The sequence below is a fragment of the Zalophus californianus genome, chromosome 8, assembly GCF_009762305.2.
Source record: "Zalophus californianus isolate mZalCal1 chromosome 8, mZalCal1.pri.v2, whole genome shotgun sequence".
In the NCBI taxonomy this organism is placed as follows: Eukaryota; Metazoa; Chordata; class Mammalia; order Carnivora; family Otariidae; genus Zalophus; species Zalophus californianus.
Window position 1 is genome coordinate 82,036,041 of NC_045602.1, and position 20,442 is coordinate 82,056,482.

Here is a 20,442-nt window from a genome sequence, read left to right on the forward strand (position 1 = left end):
TGATGATGGTCTTTGCAGAGGGGAGAGAAGGTTTCTCTCCTTCTGGGAGACTGTATTGTGTTTGCCTCCCTAGTTGGTAGTTTTGTGTCCTTGTGATGTTATTGCAGTGAGGGGGTTTGACTTCAGATCAGAGTATACACAACAAAAAACCTCTTTGCAATGAAAACACCTCCTGGCCTTTGCATTAAGCTCTACGGGACAGACCAGAACCGATATTTGGAACATCTGTCCCCAGCCCATAGAGTGCATCAATGTCATAGACATGCCCAGGCTTCCTGAACGGGGCACTACCAGATGCTGAGGCCTCTGGTACCCACTGGGGCCATTCTCCCTCCAGTGTCTCCCTGTGCTGGTAGGAAATAGCTTTAAGTTACAGCGAAGTGTCTGGCAGACGTGAGCATCACTGCTGGTGTCATGTTAAGGACACAAAGCAATGGAAATTGATCCCGTGGACATTCATGTAAAATTCATTTATTATTTTTTTATTCTTACACCAAAGCTATGTTTTTCAAGAATTTCTGAATAAAATTTTATTACATTGCTTACATAGTGAACTGAAGATGACTCTTTACCTGTATGGTTTACCTTTTTCCCAGTGACTGACGGGAACGTGATCTTAGAGGGAAATGTTTATCACGTTCACAAAAACAATATTCTCCAGCCTTTTAAAAATCACTTTTTGAATGATAAAAATAATCCATTGCCGGGAGAGAAAGAGGGAAATAGGGGTAATATGAAAAATGGAGTGATTTCAACTCTGTAGCTGATGTTTTATTTATTAAAAAACAATAAAGTGATTATAAAGAGCTGGGGAGTGGGTACTTTGGTGTTTGTTCTCTATATTTGTCTCTAAGCTTAAATACTTTATAATATCATTTAGAGGTCCCTCTTGCATAGCATTAGAGAATTTCAGGAAGTAATATGACCATTATTATTTGTTTTTGTTACAAAGTTTTAGCTTGATAACATTTAAGAAAGTCTCCTTAGTTTGTGTTGCTGTGTATATATCTTTTTTTTGATAAAACACATTTTGCTTTAGATTTGTAATCAGTTTAATTGGGCTTTTTGCCTTCATTATTTTATACTGGGCAAACCTTACTTTTTGAAGTCTGGTTAAAGAGAAATTAAACCAAAATAGGAAAGGCAAAGATGTTCAGAACTATAGTTAACAAATGGTTTTTATTGCAGTGGGGGCTGGCAAGATGCCCTACGTAGGCTTACTCAGACAGATGCCACTTCCCATTCTGTTCTCCTCAGTCTCTCTCGCCTGCTGGTGGAGGTTCTAGTCTATGATTCGAGCCAGCGTGACAGAGCATCTGTTAGCTTCTGTCGCCAAGCACGCTTGAGCAACTCTGGCCACGATCACCTGGAGACATGCACTTGGTTGTGGCCACCATGCCAGGGAGGTGAATGCCAACAATGGTGCGATCCGCTGAATACCGGCCCCCAAAGATTCTCATCTCCAGACCCTCCTTGCAAATATATTACCTTACATGGCAGAAGGGACTTTGCAGGTGTGATTAAGTTAGAGCCTGGAGATGGGGAGATGACACTGGACAAAATCACAGGGATACTGAGGGGGGGACAGTAGGAGGAAATCAGCCATCAGAAGGAGACATGGCCGAGGAGGCAGAGGTTGGCATGACAGGCTCATGAGCCAAGGCACGTAAGCAGCCTCCAGACTAGAAAAAGTGAGGAAGATCTCCCTTAAAGCTTCCAGAAGGCACACAGCCTTATCAGCACCTTGATTTTAGCCCAGTGAAAGTGGTTTTAGACTGCTGAACTCTGGAAGCGTAAGATGATGAATCTGTGTGTTGTCACTAAGTTCTGGCTAATTTCTTACTGAGCCACTGGAAGCTAATACAAACAGGCTTGTACTTGAGAAAGGATGAGCAAGGGCTTGACAGGGCCGTGAGACCTCTTCCCCATCCAAGGTGACTGGGCTCGCTGAGAGCTTGGACAGAGCAAGGCTTCCATCCTCAACAGTGCCAGCTTTGACTCAGACTGCTTGAGTAAAACTCCTGGCACCACCATTTATGAGCAGTGTCCTCTTGAGTAAGTGGGCCTGTGTCTGCCTTTGTTCTCTCATCTGTAAAATGGGAATGCTAACAGAACTTGTTGAGAGGTTTGTAATGAGGTGAACTGACATAATCCACACAGGGTGCTTACATAGTACCTGGCACAGAGCAGGGGTGCTATAAAGGTTGACTGTTACTATATAAGCCCTAAGCTATTCAAAGGCCTTGCCATGTGTTTGTGTTTGCTGAATTTTATTAGCTTATTTAATAAGGCACTCTTTTGGGAACCACGTGAATTATGCACTCCTCCCTCATATAAATTTCAAAGAAGTACCCACTCATTCTGGGGCCGGTGACATTGTAGCTAAATGCACGGTTCCTGACCTGGCAGGTTCTCTGTTTTCTTTTAATAGGGGCACACAAATAAATAGACATGTTCTGTGTGTGTAAGAAACGGGTCTTTTTCTTGCAGTGAAATGTGTTCATGATTACCCGTTTAGGTCTTCACTCAGAGAGCCCTTAGGTTTGTGTTCTTCTGCCTATCCGTGTGCTTGAAGTAGGAGGATTTTCCTAAAATAGCAGAAATCTTCTCAGGGTAAGGAGGACTCCATGCAGTTGTTGGTGGCGAGGTGCCTTTAGGGTCATTGTAGCTCTGAAGTTAGGAGAATGTGGAAAACTTCACAGATCATGACCAGTGGTTGGCTTATGGCATGGTGATCACTCAGTGCAAGGCAGACAGCTCACTCAAATTTTGTCTTCATTCTAGAATGCCTTCTGATAATGGAGTCCTTTGGTGCTTTCTAGTATCCATGTCTCTGTATTTTTTTATCATCATGATAAGTATACTCTTTAATGCTCATCCCCTATTTCCCCCATCCGCCCACCCACCTCCCCTCTGGTAACCACCAGTTTGTTCTCTATAGTTAAGTGTCTGTTTCTTGGTTTATCTCTCTCTCTCTCTCTCTCTCTTTTCCTTTGCTTATTTGTTTCTTAAATTCCACATATGAGTGAAATTATATGGTATTTATCTTTCTCTGACTGACTTATTTCGCTTAGCATTATACTCTCTAGCTCAGTCCATGTCATTGCAAATGGCAAGATTTTGTTCCTTTTTATGGCTGAATAATATTCTATTTTATGTATATACCATATCTTCTTTACCCATTCGTGTATAGATGGACACTTGGGCTGCTTCTATAGTTTGGCTATTGTAAATAATGCTGCTATAAACATAGGGGTGCATGTCTCCCTTTGAATTAGTGTTTTTGTATTTTTTTGGGTAAATACCCATTAGTGTGATTCCTGGATCATTAGGGTAGTTCTAGTTTTAACTTTTTGAGGAACCTCCATACTGTTTTCCATGGTGGCTGCACCAGTTTGCATTCCCACCAACAGTACACGAGGGTTCCCCTTTCTCCACATCCTCACCAACATTTGTTGTTTCTTACGCTTTGGGTTTTAGCCGTTCTGACAGGTGTGAGGTGGTATCTCCTTGTGGTTTTGATTTGCATTTCCCTGATGATCAGTCATGTTGAGCATCTTTTCATGTGCCTATTGGCCATCTGTATGTCATCTTTGGAGAAATGTCTGTTCCTGTCTTGTGCGCATTTTTTAATTGGATTATTTGTTTTTTGGGTTTTGAGTTGTATAAGTCCTTTATATATTTTGGATACTAACCCTTTATTGGATATGTCGTTTGCAAATATCTTTTCCCATTCAGTAGGTTGTCCTTTGGTTTGTTGATTGCTTTCTTCACTGTGCAGAGACTTCTTATTTTGATGAAGTCCCAATAGTTTTTTGTGTTTTTTTTTTTTTTTTGCTTTTATTTCCCTTGCCTCAGGAGACATATCTAGAAAAATGTTGCTACAGCTGATGTCTAGTATTGGTGTCTCTTTAGATGGAACCTAGGATGAGCTGTCACCCAGTTCATACTGAATTTCCCTCTGAGGGGGCATTTGAGATGGGCAGGGGTAACATTTCAGACAGAGAGGAGCTTTTGCACACAGTAAGGCGAGAAGATAGCAAAGAGCAGGGCATGTTGGGGAAATTACAGACCGTCGAGGCATATGGTGTATACTGGGTGGAGAGGGGATGGGAGGTGAAACTGGATCTGTCCACTGAGTGAAGAGTGTAAAGAGCTTCAGCTGTCCAGCTTAGGAGCATGGACTTGACCCTAGAGCCCTTCCCTTACTAGAGTGTGCGCAGGTGCTCTATTAAAATAGATATCGTTGGAGGGGAAACCAGAGCTCTGTGGTCCCAGAGTTTTGAAGATTCTGGGGGAAACAGGAAAGGGGTTTCTGTTCTTTAGGTGATCTCAAAGCCTATAAATACTTTGTGAATTTTCCAGAAGTGGAAACTAAGGCGTTAGGATAAAGAAGGAGTAAGTAGGTCCAAGAGATACCCAGGATGAGATTCTGGGGGAAACAGGAAAGGGGTTTCTGTTCTTTAGGTGATCTCAAAGCCTATAAATACTTTGTGAATTTTCCAGAAGTGGAAACTAAGGCGTTAGGATAAAGAAGGAGTAAGTAGGTCCAAGAGATACCCAGGATGAGATTCTGGGGGAAACAGGAAAGGGGTTTCTGTTCTTTAGGTGATCTCAAAGCCTATAAATACTTTGTGAATTTTCCAGAAGTGGAAACTAAGGTGTTAGGATAAAGAAGGAGTAAGTAGGTCCAAGAGATACCCAGGATGAGGGGTTGAAAACAGTTGGTGACCAATGAGATGGTGGAGTGGGGGGCATGGAGGAGGTGTGGCAGGAAGAGAAGGCCAATGAGACTACAATTTCAAGTTTAGCATTGTCGGCAATACCTTAGCGTTTCAGGCACTAGAGTGATAGAGAAAACAAAACTGGTTTTATAGGAAGATAGCGGGTTTTGAATATATTGTGGACCTGTTCTATTTGTGATGCTGACAGGTGCTGATGCCCATAGACTACAAAGCTGGGCAGAGCCGAGAAGTTCAAGCCATAGGTATTGATGAAGACCTCCGGAGATAGTGGGGTCCAATGATGCAAATCACATTCACTTATACAAATCAATCAATAATGTTACAGTGTTGGGAAGAAGGGTAGAGCCATCACTTAGCTCTTAAGTGCTGACTCTTCTATTCTGATTAGGATCATTGTCAAGCTATATCTTTCCTTGCAGAATCACTGCTTGTGCAATGACTATGAATAAGTATGTGGAAGAAAACGTATCTCAGAAGTCGTACACCACCATCAAGTATTTCATGAAGATGCTGAGCAGCGTCAGTGAGACCCTGATCTTCATCTTCATGGGCGTGTCCACCGTCGGGAAGAACCATGAGTGGAACTGGGCCTTCGTGTGCTTCACTCTTGCCTTCTGTCTGATCTGGCGAGCGCTGGGTAATGGTGCTTGTTTCCTGAAGGAATATTCGCACTCACTAGAAGAATGGGGCTTGCTGCTTCCCATCCCTCCCCTCGGCTGCTGCTGCTTCATCTGCTTCATCTGCTTCTCCCTCTCCCTCCCTCCCCCATTCCTCATGGATTCCGTTCATCCCCAGGTACCTTCATGACTTTGCTGTAAGTCACACTGACGTCTCTTGGCCTCCCTGAGTTCACATTTTCACCCGTTATCCCCGAACAATGAATGCCCAAGAGCAGAGGAAAAGGGGAAAGACTGTGGGGCTTATTAGACACTTTGCCCTGTCACAGAAGCACCGAGAATGAGTCTTCCTTCTAGTTTCATGTTCCGGCCTCACACAGTCTGTTTTCTTTGGTTTTGCTTTTCGTTCTCAGGTGTCTTTGTCCTGACTCAGGTCATTAACTGGTTCCGGACGATTCCCCTGACCTTTAAGGATCAGTTCATCATTGCCTATGGAGGGCTCCGAGGTGCCATCTGCTTTGCACTTGTGTTTCTCCTACCTGCTGCTGTGTTTCCCCGGAAAAAGCTGTTCATTACAGCTGCCATTGTTGTCATATTCTTTACTGTCTTCATCCTGGTGAGTAAGCTTCTCTCTCCCGGCAGAGTCTCTCTGGTTACCAGGAGGAGACAAGATCTTTCAGGCTATCATAACGCGTGCCTTCCACAAGAGGCCAAGTGGTGAAGGTGTGTTGCGCCTTTGGTAATTATGATGTTAGGAAAAATGCTGCTTCCTGGTGTCACCTGATTGTGCAGGGGCCTAAGAGAATCCAATTTGGTCACTTGGCCCACACGCAGGCATTCTTATTTAAGGAAACTCAGCTTAGTGATCTAAGCTTACTACTGGAAACTTATAAACTGAGCTCGCTAATCCTTGTCATTTGTCTAACTCTCTGACCTAGGAAATGTACTCGTTAAATGCTACTTGTGTGACGACCTTCCAACAGCAATGTGACATTAGTTGACTGCATAGCAGTGTGTTCCTTGAAATGCTGGGATGTGTGAACACATGCTTAGTATCGGGAGGCAGAAAAGTGTGGTAGGAAGAACACAGGCCTGTGTCAAGATCCTGACTTTGCCAATCAGTCTCTTTAAGTTACTAAGCCAGCCCTTAGGAGATTATATTTTGCAGATACTCATTTAGTAAATATGTATTAGACTCCTGCTATGTGCCAGGCAGTGCTCTAGGGGCTTAGGATCCATGAGTGAACAAAATGCAGAAATATCCCCATCCTAGTGAACTTACATCCCAGAGGGGATGGCGGGTACTAGACACTAGATGTGCTAAGTGAGTAAATTACAGAGTATATAAGAAGGTGAAAGGTGCTGTGTATCAAGAAGCAGAATAGTGAGTGAGGGGGAGTTGCAGTTCTAAATAGAATTGTCATGAAAGGCAACAGTGAAAAAAATGACATTTGAGTAAAGGCTTGTGGGGGATAGTGAAGGAATTAGCTAAGCCAAAGAACATTCCAGGCTGATAGGACCAAAGGTATGCAGGCAGTATGTTCCTGGCCAGTGTGGCTGGAGGGATGGGGATGAACACAGTGTGGCGGACCCTGGGGTCCTAGATAGGATGAGGCCACGCAGGCCCATGTAGGGGCTGACTCTTCTCCAAGTGGAATGGAAGCCTTTGGATTCTGTGCAGAAGCCTGATGTGTTTTTGACTTACTTTGTAAAAGAATCACCCTGGACACTGAAGAATAGTTTGCTAAGGGAACAGATGTGGGAAATGTGGTGCAGAGACCAGTGTAGTCACCACGCGGACCGGTGCCGAGAAGGAATGAGATCCTCGACTCCATCATGAAAGTGGATCCCCAGTGGGTTAGACGTGGATGTGAGGGAAGGAGCCATCCCTGAGGACTCCAGGGCTTCTGGTCCGAGCGGCTGGGAGGACAGACTTCCTCTCACGTGAGAAGCGAAGGGGGTGGGTGAAGGGATGGGACTCGGTTACAAGCGTGCCCGCTTAGGGGAGCCGATTAGACCTACAAGCAGGGGGATGAGTAGGCGGCAGGGTACTGGGTCTGGAGTTCAGGAGGCAGCTGAGAGCTGGTGTTTGAAGCACTGAAACTGGACAGGATGGTCAAGGGAGTGAATATATATCAAAGAAGCCAGTACACAGAACCAGGAACTGGTTTCTAGGGCAGCCAACCTGAAGACACTGGGGAGAAGAGGAAGGCAGCCAGGGAGCCTGAGGGCAAGTGATAATGACAAAGGGGAAAAAACCAGGAGGTAGTTTTTATTTATTTATTTTTATTTTATTTACTTTTAAGAGGTACTTTTTATTTATTCTTTGTTTTAAAGATTTATTTATTTATTAGAGGGAGAGAGAGAGAGACATGCAGGGGTGGGGGGAGGTACAGAGAAGGAGAGAGAAGGACCAGCAAACTCCGCACTGAGTGCAGAGCCAGAGGCGGGGCTCCATCTCAGGACCCTGAGATCACAACCTGAGCCGAACAAAACCAAGAGTCGGGTGCTTAACTGACTGCCCAGCCCAGGCACCCCTTTAGGAGGTACTTGAAAAAAAAAAATTAACAGTTCATCACAGAATGCTTTCTAGGTGCCTGACTCAGATCTAAGCTCTCTTTATATTATCACATTTATTCCTCGTAAAAATTCTGTGGCACAGAACTCTAGGAGTCACTGTTATTATTCCCATATTACAGATGAGGACACTGAGGCAATGAGCCTATGCGTCAGTGCCTCTCCCAAGTCTACACAGATAGTAAAATGTGAAACGGGAACCAGTTTAATGTTAACTCTAAATGAAGTGCATAGTAAGAGTTCAGTATTGTAACTCACTGTGCCCCTCCTCCTTCCACTGATCACATCCCCAAAAAGCAGTTCATCCTTCATCCATTCACACCTCCCAGGGCTGGCGACAGTGGGTTGTCCTATGTGAGGAATCCTGGAGAAGAATGCCTCGGGAGCCCCTGTCCTAAATCAAGAAGTGGCCACTTCCTGTTATTGTCTTTGTCACCAGCACCTTCCTACTTCTGGTACCCATCAGTGATGGCTTTCTTGTGCCAGGCACTCAGACAAGGCCTTTTCCATATGTATTATCGCATTTCATTCCTCACAACAGACCTTTGAGAATGAGCCCCATGAGGCTGAAAGACAGAAAGGAGACAGACCCAAGGGCCCACGTGAGTGAGTGACAGAAGCTGAACTGGGGCCTAGGACTCTGACCCACGGATGAGCTCAGACTTACTGAGCTCCGTTGGCTTCACTCAGAAGACATTATTGACCAGGTCGTGGTTAGGAACAGTTTCAGTTATAGTAGTACATGCTAGTTTTGGTTCAAATATCCCATGTCCTTCTTAAACTCAGGGAGACACCTGGGTGTAGAGGAGAAGTAAATGCTCTTGTCTTTATCTTTTTATTTATTTTTTTAATTTATTATTTTGGTTTTCTTCAAAGATTTTATTTGAGAGAGAGAGAATGAGAGATAGCACAAGAGGGAAGAGGGTCAGAGGGAGAAGCAGACTCCCCGCTGAGCAGGGAGCCCGATGCGGGACTCGATCCCGGGACTCCAGGATCATGACCTGAGCCGAAGGCAGTTGCTTAACCAACTGAGCCACCGAGGCACCCGTCTTTATCTTTTTATTAAAGTGTTTATAGGATCCTTGTAAAAAGTCATCCAATTTGCTACTCCCACATTTTACTGGAGGCAAAATTGTGCATTGAATCCATTTTGCCCTGAGCCTTTTAATCTCTCAGGAGACTCCTAGGGCAGCAGGCTTGAGGGGAAAAGTCAGGCAGGGGTGCGTGACTCACCGCCTCTCCTAGGCCAGCTGCCCTGTCCTTTAGCACAACCCGCGAGCCCTGCCAAGGCTTAGTCAGTGTTCTGGACTCCTCCGTGCTCGCAGAACTTAAGGTGTCAAATACAAAAATAGAACCATGTCAGTCTAGTGTAACTAGGAACTGGGTCATTTGGAGATGACTGTATCAGCTGCTGTTACCCACACAAGTGTTTCTCAGATATCTACAGTGTAGAAGCGGCCCCCTCCCCCAACATCATGGACCCGTGCATTTGTAAAATCCAATTAAAAAATGACAAAATAGGAAGATGTAATTCAGGAGAGCACATACAAAAGACAAGCTCAAATTTTTTAGTTAGGAGATTCAACAGACATAAAATGACATTTCTACAATCAGAACAAACATAGCATACATAGGAAAAAGGAAAGTATTGCGGAAAGGTATACTACTATTCAATGTAAATGTGGACATAGGTGATTAATATAGAGTCTTGTTATTATACTCCTATATCTTGGCCTTTGGGAATTGTAAATCAACCAAAAGATACAGGTGAAATTTAGATTCCCCATCTTCAAAGCCTACACACCCACTTTGAATGAATAGCATGTATAGCAATATTTAACAGAATTTTTGATGTGACAAATGGAAAAAATCAGAGGCCACAGACAGAATAGTCTAGATTTATTGGCTATATTTGGTATTGTAAGCATATCAAATTTACCTTTCAGAGTTTTGGGGGGGGGGTCAGTATTTGGAGTCTATAAGCCTACATCACGAGCAGTCTTCTCCTCCGATTAGGTTTAAGACTAACCTGGTGAAGCTCTCTCTGATGTCCATGGGGAAGAGGAATTTCTGTAGTTCCATCCATACTGTAATCTTCCTGCCACTGTTGTCTGGCCCACCCTTTTGTGTGCACAGATTGGAGACTAATGACCTGGCTCTTAAGTGATTCTGGGTTATGAACACACAGGTTCCCACCCACACAAACACACACACACTCCCTTCAGAAAGGACCTTTTTTTCCAGAGTACATCAATAATTAAGGAACTCAGGGAAAGAAGCCTGAAAGAAAATACTTAATGGGTTATAAACACAGTAGAAATAATTAATGATAATCTATGCATAATAGTTTGCCTTCTGATTGAGGGCTATGCATTCTTTTTCAACTGACAACTTTTATGTTGATGGATCTATCATTAAACTTCTAAGTGTCTTTCCCCCTTATTTCAGTATTTCTTGTATGATGAGCTCTTCCATCCCTAATACTGTTGAGTTAGCACTATCTTCTAAAATAGAATTCCATGTGACATACGGTTTATTTTCTGACACCTAGACTTATAATGAGAATTTTAACGTTCCTTGAATCAGGCTGATAATTAGGAAAGTAGCCTCTTGATGAAGCATATTAACATGTTACCAGAATACAGTCTTGCTTGTGGAATATTGAATGAGTAAACAATTCTGATTCCTTGCTCGTGTGAATTCATTTTCTTTTAGATAAGATTGGTAATACTACATAAAATATAAGCTGTCTCACTTTAAAATTATATTTGAGATTGGGGAGGAGGTAGAGTCTAGTAGTAGAAAGCACAGATGTTGGAGTCAGGCTGTCCTGGGTTAAGCTTCTGGTTGATATTCTGATAGTTATTGTCTAGAACAGCCTCTGGATAATGGTACCTCCCTCCCAGGCAGTAGAGAAGAAATTTGTATGTAAACATAGTACTTGATGATTTAACTTGATGATTTGCTATGTTTTAATTATAACATAAAGTAAAATGGCTGTAGAAGAAAGAAAAACAATGCCCTTTGATGTACATTTCTTTTCTTTGAAAAGAAAAATGATTGCAGAACAACGAACAATCTGGTTATTATTTAATAAATCCCTGTGATCAGATAGCAGATCCTCCGAATTCTGGCAGTCCATCGGTGGTTATCTAGAAGCCCATCAGGTAGCAAGGCTGACTGGAATTCAAAAGAGGACAGTCTCTTTCTGCCTCCACCACAGATCCATGTTGTGTCTGTTGTAAGTCATTGTCTAGAACTGTGAAGCATCTGGGATTTTACCCTATTTGCAAGTTAACAAGTTTAACTTGCCTGTAAAATTTCCATGGATGCTTGCAGAGGACACCTGACTCCTGCATCATAGACCAAGGGCTTATTACTCATGGCCAAAGCAGTAGCCAGAGCTTCGCATGGGTTTGGGCCAGTGTTCCACACCCCAGGTCCCCCCACAGAGGGCCCAGGATGGATGTCCACACATGTGGTGGGTCGCATTACAGGAGACAGGCACCGAGCTGGAGGATCTATCACTCTTTGTCTTGAGGGTGACATTACCTCATCTCTCAGTATTGCTTGTTGCAAATGCAACCCTGAACAATGGCCTGGGTAAAGGCAGTTGAAGCCCTGCATTATGGGCAGCCCCTGCAAGAGTGTGTGGGATACTCAGGACCCAGGGTGGGCTGGCCTTTCCCCAAAATCAGATACCTCTGGGGGCACCTGGGTGGCTCACTCAGTTAAGCATCCGACTCTTGATTTCAGCTCAGGTCATGATCTCAGGGTCCTGAGATCAAGCCCTACGTGGGGCTCTGCACTAGGTGTGAAGCCTGCTTAAGATTCTCCCTCTCTCCCTCTGCCCCTCCTCCCAATAAAAAATAAAAATAAAAAAAATACCTCTGCTGACTTAGCCTGTCAAACTGGGGCAATGATGCCAACTATTTTATAGACATCGTGCTTTCATTTGTTAAACGAATGGTCGCGTTTAAGATACGTATATAGTGTAACAATGATACATTCCTATATTTAATTAGCATATAGCATATACCATTACTAAGTGGAATTCTGTGGAACTAACAAAAATTCATTCTGGTCCTACAATAAAATGAGCAAGATGATCAGGACTTTTTAAGATAAAAAATGTAGGTGAGTAATTTAGGATGTAGGAGGAAACACAAAGATAGTTGCAAGGGTTTGTGACTGAGCAACTAGGTAAAAGAAGGTGGTCTTTAATTTAATATCGGTGGAGTATTGGGTTTGAAGGGTGGGGAATCAGGTGTTTGGTTTTGGACACATATATCTTGGATGTGCCTATTGCCTATTAGACATCCAAATAGAGATATTGACTAGGCAATTGTATGTGTGGGTCTAGAATTTATGGGAGAAGCCAGAGTGGGAAATAGGAATTTGAGACTCATTGGTATATAGATGGTTTGTAAAACATGAGTCTGGAAGAAACAACTCAGGAGCGAGCATAGGGAGAGAATAGATAAGGAGGCATACCAATATTGAGAATACCAATATTGAGAAGTCAAGAGAACATTCATGAACCAGTCGAGGAGAATGAAAAAGGTGAATAGTAAAATGGGAGAAACATCAAGAGGGGCTCATCCACACAAGTGAAGAAAGTGTTGAGGAAGGAGAGGGTTCTAGCAACTGTGACAAATGGGGTGCATGGTCAGGCAAGGTGGGAACAAAGAGTGGACTATTGGATGGAGCAAGTCCGTGATGAGTGGACATCTTCACAAGAGTGCTGGGGTCAGATGGTGAGGAAACTCCCATCAATTGGATTCCAGGGAGAAGGCTAAAGAGAGATTGGAGACAGACGGGAGATAGAAGGCAAGTCTGCTGAGGTCTGGGAGAAGAAAGTAGTGGCCGCAAGAGGAGAATGTGAGCCAGAGGAGGGCTTTTGTTTGTGTGTTGCAAAGATGGGAGCCATAGTAGCATGCCTAAATGCTGGTTGACGGCAGAGAGAGACACTGATGGCACAGGAAAGAGAAAGACATGATTCAGGGGAAGAGACAGACGTCTGACAGCCAGTTACTGTGCAGTGTGGTTAAGTCCGGAAAGAAAGATACACAGAGGACGGGAGACTGTGGCGTGAAGAGCGTGAGCACCCCCCGAGAACACTTTCATGGTTCTTGCCCACTTATCCCATTCAAAGATAAATACCACCTGTTCAGCCGGGCTTATGGTCTCTATAATGAAGTTCGTAATGTGAGCAAGGCCTTACAGAGGATACGGGGTAGCAGAGCAATGATAGTGACTTGTTGTTGTTGTTGTTAGAGAGTTTCTTTGTTTTTCTGGACATTGTCTACTAGATGAGCAGAGAAATGTAAGGCAGTTCCTCCCACCTTTTTTTTTTTTTCCCAAAATTTAATTAAATAAAAAACAAAAAACAAGAAATCATTTTCTTCCAAAAGCTCAAACCAAACAATGCTTATTACTTCATCAGACAGCCGTTCTTTTTTGTGTCTGCAGAAGCGGGCAGGTGGAGATAGAGGTGGCACAGGGTGGAAAAAACAGAGCTCACCGGGCTGGCTGCCTGGTCGTGCCTGCAGTTAAATGATTCCCTTCCATCAGGTCTGGCCCTGAGGTGTTGTGTGTATTGTGCCAAAGCCGAATGAATGGGGGAACCTGTCACTTGTCCTTTGCAAATATGGTTTTCGGTGGTTTGATGGAAAACCAAGGTGTTACTTTATTGTTTTAACCTACATGGATGGTAACAAGCTGTTTTCTCAGGCTTATCAAAGGTTGCTTCGCAGGTGACCCGAACTGGAAATTTTCCAATGTCAGGGCACCTGGGTGGCTCAGTTGGTTAAGCAACTGCCGTCGGCTCAGGTCATGATCTCAGGGTCCTGGGATCGAGCCCCGCATCGGGCTCCCTGCTCAGCAGGGAGTCTGCTTCTCCCTCTGACCCTCTCCCCTCTTGTGCTCTCTCTCTGTCTCTCTCAAAAAAATAAACAAAATTTAAAAAAAAAGGAAATTTTCCAATGTGGTTAAAATAAGGTGCCTTCTCAAAGGTTAGCTGTTGTTTTTGTGTTTTTCCTTTATTTCTCCCAACCCAAGACCCAGGGCTCCCAGAGGATAGCATCCAGCCTGGGGAACTTAATATGACGTTCACACATGCCAGGTACTCTGCCTCCAAAATAGATGGATTGAGGAAGGAAGGAAGAAGGGAGGGAGAGGAACCTATCAGATCATTCCTGTTGACATGACATGACAACTGCAAATACTTCAAAGAGCAAATAGGAGACTCTGAAAGGAGCTGTTTAAGTAGAGGTTGTTCAGACAGTGTCTGTGATCTGTTGCATATAACCTATAAATTTTATTAATTATAAACTACAATGTGTTGTATTTTTAGAAGCTGGAGTTACCCTAGGTACCAGGCCACACTTGCTTCCTGTAGTTGATCAGTTTTGTTTTATTTGTGACAGTGCACTAACTTCTAGATTATCTGTCCAGTGGAAGGAGTCAACATCCAGATTGGGGCCTGTGTCCTGTCTTTATTTTTATGTCCCGTATCTACAACTGTTGGGCCCTCACTTATTTTTTTTCCTAAGTGGATACTGATAGGAAAAAAGCATGCAAAACAACAGTTAGCGTCCTTAGAACACGTTATATAGTTACAAAATTGCATTGGTTTTGTTGATTTTTTTTTTTCTGGAGTGGTTATTAAATCAGTGGCTTCATGGAATCTAGAGTTCAGTGGAATCACCCAACTCCTTAAACCATGTTTATACCCATTTTCATTTACATAAGTTAAAAATGACAGGATACGTGTTGACTGGAAAACTGTCTGTTACCTCCTGTGTTATTTCAAAGTGACAGACTGAAAAGCAAATAGGACGTAAGGTGTGTCTTCTACTAAATTTGGTCAAAATCAGTTTACACTCCAGAAAGTTAAAGTTAAGCTTAAAAATGCCCGAAGCTGGATTGATGGAACACAGTGAATGACCTCCCTTAAAAAGTGTGTGTGTGTGTGTGTGTGTGTGTGTGTGTGTCACAGTTTATATTATCAAAAGCATTCTCAAATAAAGACATGCAGAAAGGCGAGACGAAATCAAATGCATGACAGGGAACATAGCTCTATGTACCCATCCGAAGTGGATACTTACCGCCCCCATGCATGTGTTCCCCATGCCAAGAAGGGCCAGCCACCTGCCTACCATGCAGGAATCTTGGGGATCTTCCTTGACCCCATGTTCTCACCCCCTCCTCACTTGGCCTATTTTAGTGCTAGTATCTCATAATTTTAAGTATATTAGCTGATTGTTTGTCTTGATATCTAAGTTCTCCTATCATTCTTATTTTTCTAAATTTACCTGGTTACCTTTACTGCCCCCGACTAATTTAGAGCTGACTTCTCAAGTTCTGTTAATAAAAATCCTTTTGGAATAGGTATCAGAATTGCATGCACTGAGATAAAATTGTCAACATAATATTGTTATGTAATCCCATCTAGGAAGTGTCTTTTTAAAACCCAGATCTTTTGAATATCCTTTTACTAAGTTTTATAGTTATTTTGTGAAGATTTTATGCATTTCATGATAGGATTGTATATTATATATATACATGGATGGATTATATAAGTGTATATAGTTAGTGTCTGTATAGTATACTATATATATTTTATATATTATTATATATGAGTACACACTTACATATATATGTTCTCTCTCATGTAGGTGCTTATTCTGTTTCTTTTTTAAAATTAGCATATGGGACGGATTTGTATATGTTGATATGTGTAATCAAATTATTAAACTTTCTTGGTATTTTTAAATGAAAAGAGATTGTCTTAGATATTTTAGGACAAAAACTAGATCAGGCATGAGCAACAAAAATCTTGTTATTTCATTTTTAGTATCTATACTTCTACCTCTTTGTTTTCTTATTTAATTTACTGGGACATGCAGAACTGTGTCAAATAGCAGATAAAGAGTATCCTTGTGTTATTTCTAGTTCTAATGGAAAGGCTTTTAATGTTTAATTATTAAGTCAGCTGTTCACTATAGATTTCTGGCAGATGTCTTTTTTATCGTGTTAAGGAAATTTTTCTTCTCTTCTTAGGTTGCTAAATAGCTTATGGTTCTCTCCACTTTTCAAGTTCACAAACATGACCAAACCCCTCTGTACTCTTTCTCACTGCTGATTCTTTGCTCGTGGTTGGTCCCCGCTATGATATGCTTCCAACATCTTTTAAGACTACTATTCACTGTTCCCTCTCTATGAGGCCTTTCTGGACTGGCTTCCTGTGTCTCTCTTATCCTTCCTTTTGCCTACTCTACAACTATTTTTGGCATACCCTTCTCCCTATAAAACTACAAAGGCCTAGAACTGAGTGCCTTAACTATTTATCTTTGTATCCCAAATGCCAAGACCCTAACATGTATCTAGCAGAAGTACCATTAAAATGGTTTTAATAAATTAATGAATATAAGAATTATTGAAAAGTCTTCTATGGATAATGCAAGGAGGTGATTCCTCTGATTTGGATAATACTTCATTGTTTCTTGGTATTTCTTTCTCTATTTCTTAGAATTACTTAGAATTAGTTTGCAATTTCTTGAACTTTGTCCATTGTTTGGTTTCTAGTAGCATGTATTGGGTCATGGCCCTATGAAAATGTGCCAGTTATTGGAGAGGAGGAAAAATTAATAAAGTGTTACATGTAGTGTATTAAATCTTGAGAGGAGGATATCTTTGGTTGGTTATCAAAGCTCAGAAGAATAAAAGTTATTCTTGAATTTTTCACTTAATTCTATAAGAAGATATACTATTTTTTTTTTTTCTGTGCAGGGAATTACCATCCGACCATTGGTGGAATTTCTCGATGTTAAGAGGTCCAATAAGAAACAGCAAGCGGTCAGTGAAGAAATCCATTGCCGGGTAAGTGTTAACGTAGTAATGATGATTTCAGTGATAAAAGAAAAACTTGTTGGATTCAGTCAACAGCTTGACATTCTGGCACTCATTTCTTGAAGGAGAGGGAAGTGGCAGAGGGTAAAAGGGAGAGAGGGCCAAGAAGGACTTGAGTTGGGGGGGGGGTGTGAGCACAGCCCCACAGTGACTTCTCCAAATTCACCTGCTAGACCTCCTGGCAATGGGGGAACAAGGAATCCCTCTTCTTTTTAAAGATTTTATTTTAGAGAGAGAGAGAGAGAGCGAGAGAGCATGACGAAGGGAGGAGCAGAGGAAGAGGGAGAGAGAGAGAGAATCCCAAAGTAGACTCCCCCTGAGTGCAGAGCCCAACTCAGGGCTCAATCCATGACCCTGAGATCATGACCTGAGTGGAAACCAAGAGCCAGATGCTCAACTGACTAAGCCACCCAGGCGCCCCAGGAACAAGGAATCCCTCTTGTTACTTCCTTCAATCTGAAAATGTTTCTACTGGAAAATTATCACCATATTTCATATTTTCCAAAATTATGAACAAACTGTTATGGTGAGAAAAATAACCTGAGAATTGCCTATTATTGATGTAATAAAATCAGTGTATTTGGAGAGGAATCATTGTTTCATTGCTTTTAGTAAAAACAAAACAAAACAAACAAACAAAAACCCAACAACAGAAAAAAACAAAAACGGTTAGGGTCTTTGAAGTGTAGGCATGATATAAGTAGAGTGCAAATTACTGATTTCAGGTAAAAATTAATCAGTAGCCTACTTTTTCTGTTTTAGTTTTTTGATCATGTGAAGACTGGGATTGAAGATGTTTGTGGACATTGGGGTCACAACTTTTGGAGAGACAAGTAAGAAGGTCTTATGCCATTATAGTATGAAGGGGCTCTGGCTCACTCTGAAAGCAGGACTTACTGACTTGTGTTATTTCTCAGTGTTGCAGATCTTTCCTGTGTTGTGCTGTAGTATGTACTTTGAGATAAAGTTCAGCAATCACAGAGACCCGGAGCAAGATAGAAGCTTATCTTGCTCTCCTGTAAAAAGCCAGAACTCTGTAGGCAATGTAGGTGTAACAGGTGAGCTCTGCTCCACAGACTCGTCATGGTCCCAGGACGCTTCTGTCCTGGTCAATCTACAAGCCACTTCCATTTCCAAGGTTGCCTTTTAGACCAGGATGGCTGCTCCCATGTTAGCCATCGTGCGCACATTCCAGGCTACACATAGGAAGAAAGATAATGAAGAGACAAAGAATATGTACTAGCTTCCTCCTAACTAGAGTTACCAGAAGCTTTCACACAATTCTTCCAGTTACACACATGGCCTGGCCTTCTGTGGCCGGCACTCAGTCATGCGGGCTTTTCTCACTGCAAGGGAGGCTGAGGAATACAGTCTATCTGGTGAAGCACTGAGCGTTCTGTTACTGTTTGTTGTCCCACACATGTCGAGGGGCTTTGTCAAATGCAGAGCTTCGGAGCACCTGACAATATAAATAGACTAACAAGTATTTTACAAATAAATTTTAAATACAAATATTATAACAAATATAAATAACAAATATTTTAAAAAGCTGCACTTATATGAAAGATTATGTGTGCTTATATAATGTGTCTATCTATCTCTTTGTTTTTAACCTTTAAAGGCTTTGTGGTGGGGGCGCCTGGGTGGCTCAGTTCTTAAGCGTCTGCCTTCGGCTCAGGTCATGAATCCCAGGGTCCTGGGATGCAGCCCTGCATCAGGCTCCCTGCAGGGAGCCTGCTTCTCCCTCTCCCACTCCCCCTGCTTGTGTTTCCTCTCTCGCTGTGTCTCTCTCTGTCAAATAAGTAAATAAAGTATTAAAAAAAAAAAAAAGCTTTGTGGGGGATAAATAATATTCAGTGTCTCTCTTCAAGGATCTTTTTTTTTTTAAAGATTTTATTTATTTATTTGAGAGAGAGAGAGTGATAGTGGGGAGGGAGAAAGAATCTCAAGCAGACTCCGCACTGAGCACAGAGCCTGATGCAGGGCTCGATCCCATGACCACAAGATCATGACCTGAGCCAAAACCAGGAGTCAGACACTTAACCGACAGTGCCACCTAGGCACCCCTCTTCAAGGATCCTGTAGCTGAAATGGGCAAAGTACACTATCCAGGCAGAATTAAATACGTGTTTTCATATAAACTGAAAAACAGTCTCCCGGGATTAATGCGGACCACAGGGTTGGGGACCGCGGAGCACAGGAGCCAGCTCACGCGATCACCAGGAGCTGACCGTGTGTCTCTCCTCCTGATGTAATATTCAGTGCCATCCACATGGGTAGCTGGAGTCGTGTTCCATGTGCCGTGGAACTGACAAATGCTATAAACCAGGGCCTATTTTTTTTCCCCATAAAACAATTTGTTAACATTTATCAGCACATCACTGGTTAGGAAAGCCTTTTGAAGGAGACAGACAACAGATTTAAACTATATTTTGGTAGATTCCTCTTACTTTCTTGCCTTTGCTTTCCTAACTTGCTAATAGATGCCTTCCCTCCCCTCTGCTAATTTACGTGAAGTTGACCAACCTACTAATGTCTGTAATTTAACATTAAGAGAGGTTTTGAGTGCTTACTGTTTGTTCACATGTTCTGACATGATACTGGATTATGGGAGAAGTATAAACCATGAACTCAGGACTTTAAAATTTTGCAATATAATAAAGGCAACAAAACAGTCACACAGCAAATGGGTGTGTGTGTGTGTGTGTGTGTGTGTGTGAGTGTGTGAGTGAGTGCTATCATTAAGTGATAAGATGAGCTACAGAGACTCTGCTAAAACACCCTTTACAAACCTGACCACACTGTTTACTAATGTAGAGAAGCCTCTTTGACCTAGCCTTACTTTATAAGCAAAGAAGAAATAGTTTATTTGTATGGCGAGAGCACCCAGTTAGCTACTTTGTGGGAGCACAAAGTAATAAAGCAAACTAAAATCTCCATTGCTAAAATAGGGGGAAAAGAAAGGACCATTTATCTTGGGCAGGATTCACATTTTTGCAGGCAGGGGATGGATGAAAGAACCAACGCTACCCAGCTGCGCAGTACTTTGTACGCACTACCTTTTGCTTTATGTCCTCGGGACCTTCCTAACAAAGATAGGTCCTTGTCTTTGCCAAGTCAGCGATTCAGACTTTTCTGCCTCTCTTCCTCTGTTTTTTTCTCAGCCAGGCCTGTTTCCCACCCGCCTCCTTCCTATCCACCCGGTCACTTTCCTCCCTCCTCCAGCATCCCATCAGTCCTTCCCTGGAGGGACAAGAGAGAGTAGTCACCCAGGACAGCTGGTTCCTTTCCAGAGTGGAAATTGGGTTAAGGATTTATACCATTCATCTGCCTCCCAAACGGGGAAATAGACATGAGCAGGTGTAGGAATCAGGTCAGCATCCCTGGGACAGTGTTAGGAAGAAGTCGTGGACCCTGTGGTCATGTGGTTTTGGTCTGGAACCTCAGGTAAAGGAACATCAAAGAAAGTCTGGCTACATCCTGTCTTTCAGGCAGAGATACTCTGTTCTCTGGGGTACATGAGTCTGTTCCAGGCAAACATCTAGAGGCTGCCAGGCTAATTAGACTATAAATACTAAAGATGGCAGAGC

The 20,442-nt window shown here is 42.5% G+C and overlaps 1 protein-coding gene across 1 annotated transcript in view; it reads left to right on the top strand.

The window, feature by feature from the left end:
* The window catches only part of SLC9A2 (solute carrier family 9 member A2), a 100,319-nt gene that overhangs the window by 56,685 nt on the left and 23,192 nt on the right, over positions 1-20,442 (top strand). Inside the window, exons 4-7 of the mRNA XM_027622163.2 lie at positions 5,165-5,382; positions 5,776-5,978; positions 16,733-16,822; positions 17,615-17,685. Of these exons, the coding sequence (XP_027477964.1) occupies positions 5,165-5,382; positions 5,776-5,978; positions 16,733-16,822; positions 17,615-17,685 (582 nt within the window). The remainder of the gene's footprint in view (positions 1-5,164; positions 5,383-5,775; positions 5,979-16,732; positions 16,823-17,614; positions 17,686-20,442) is intronic.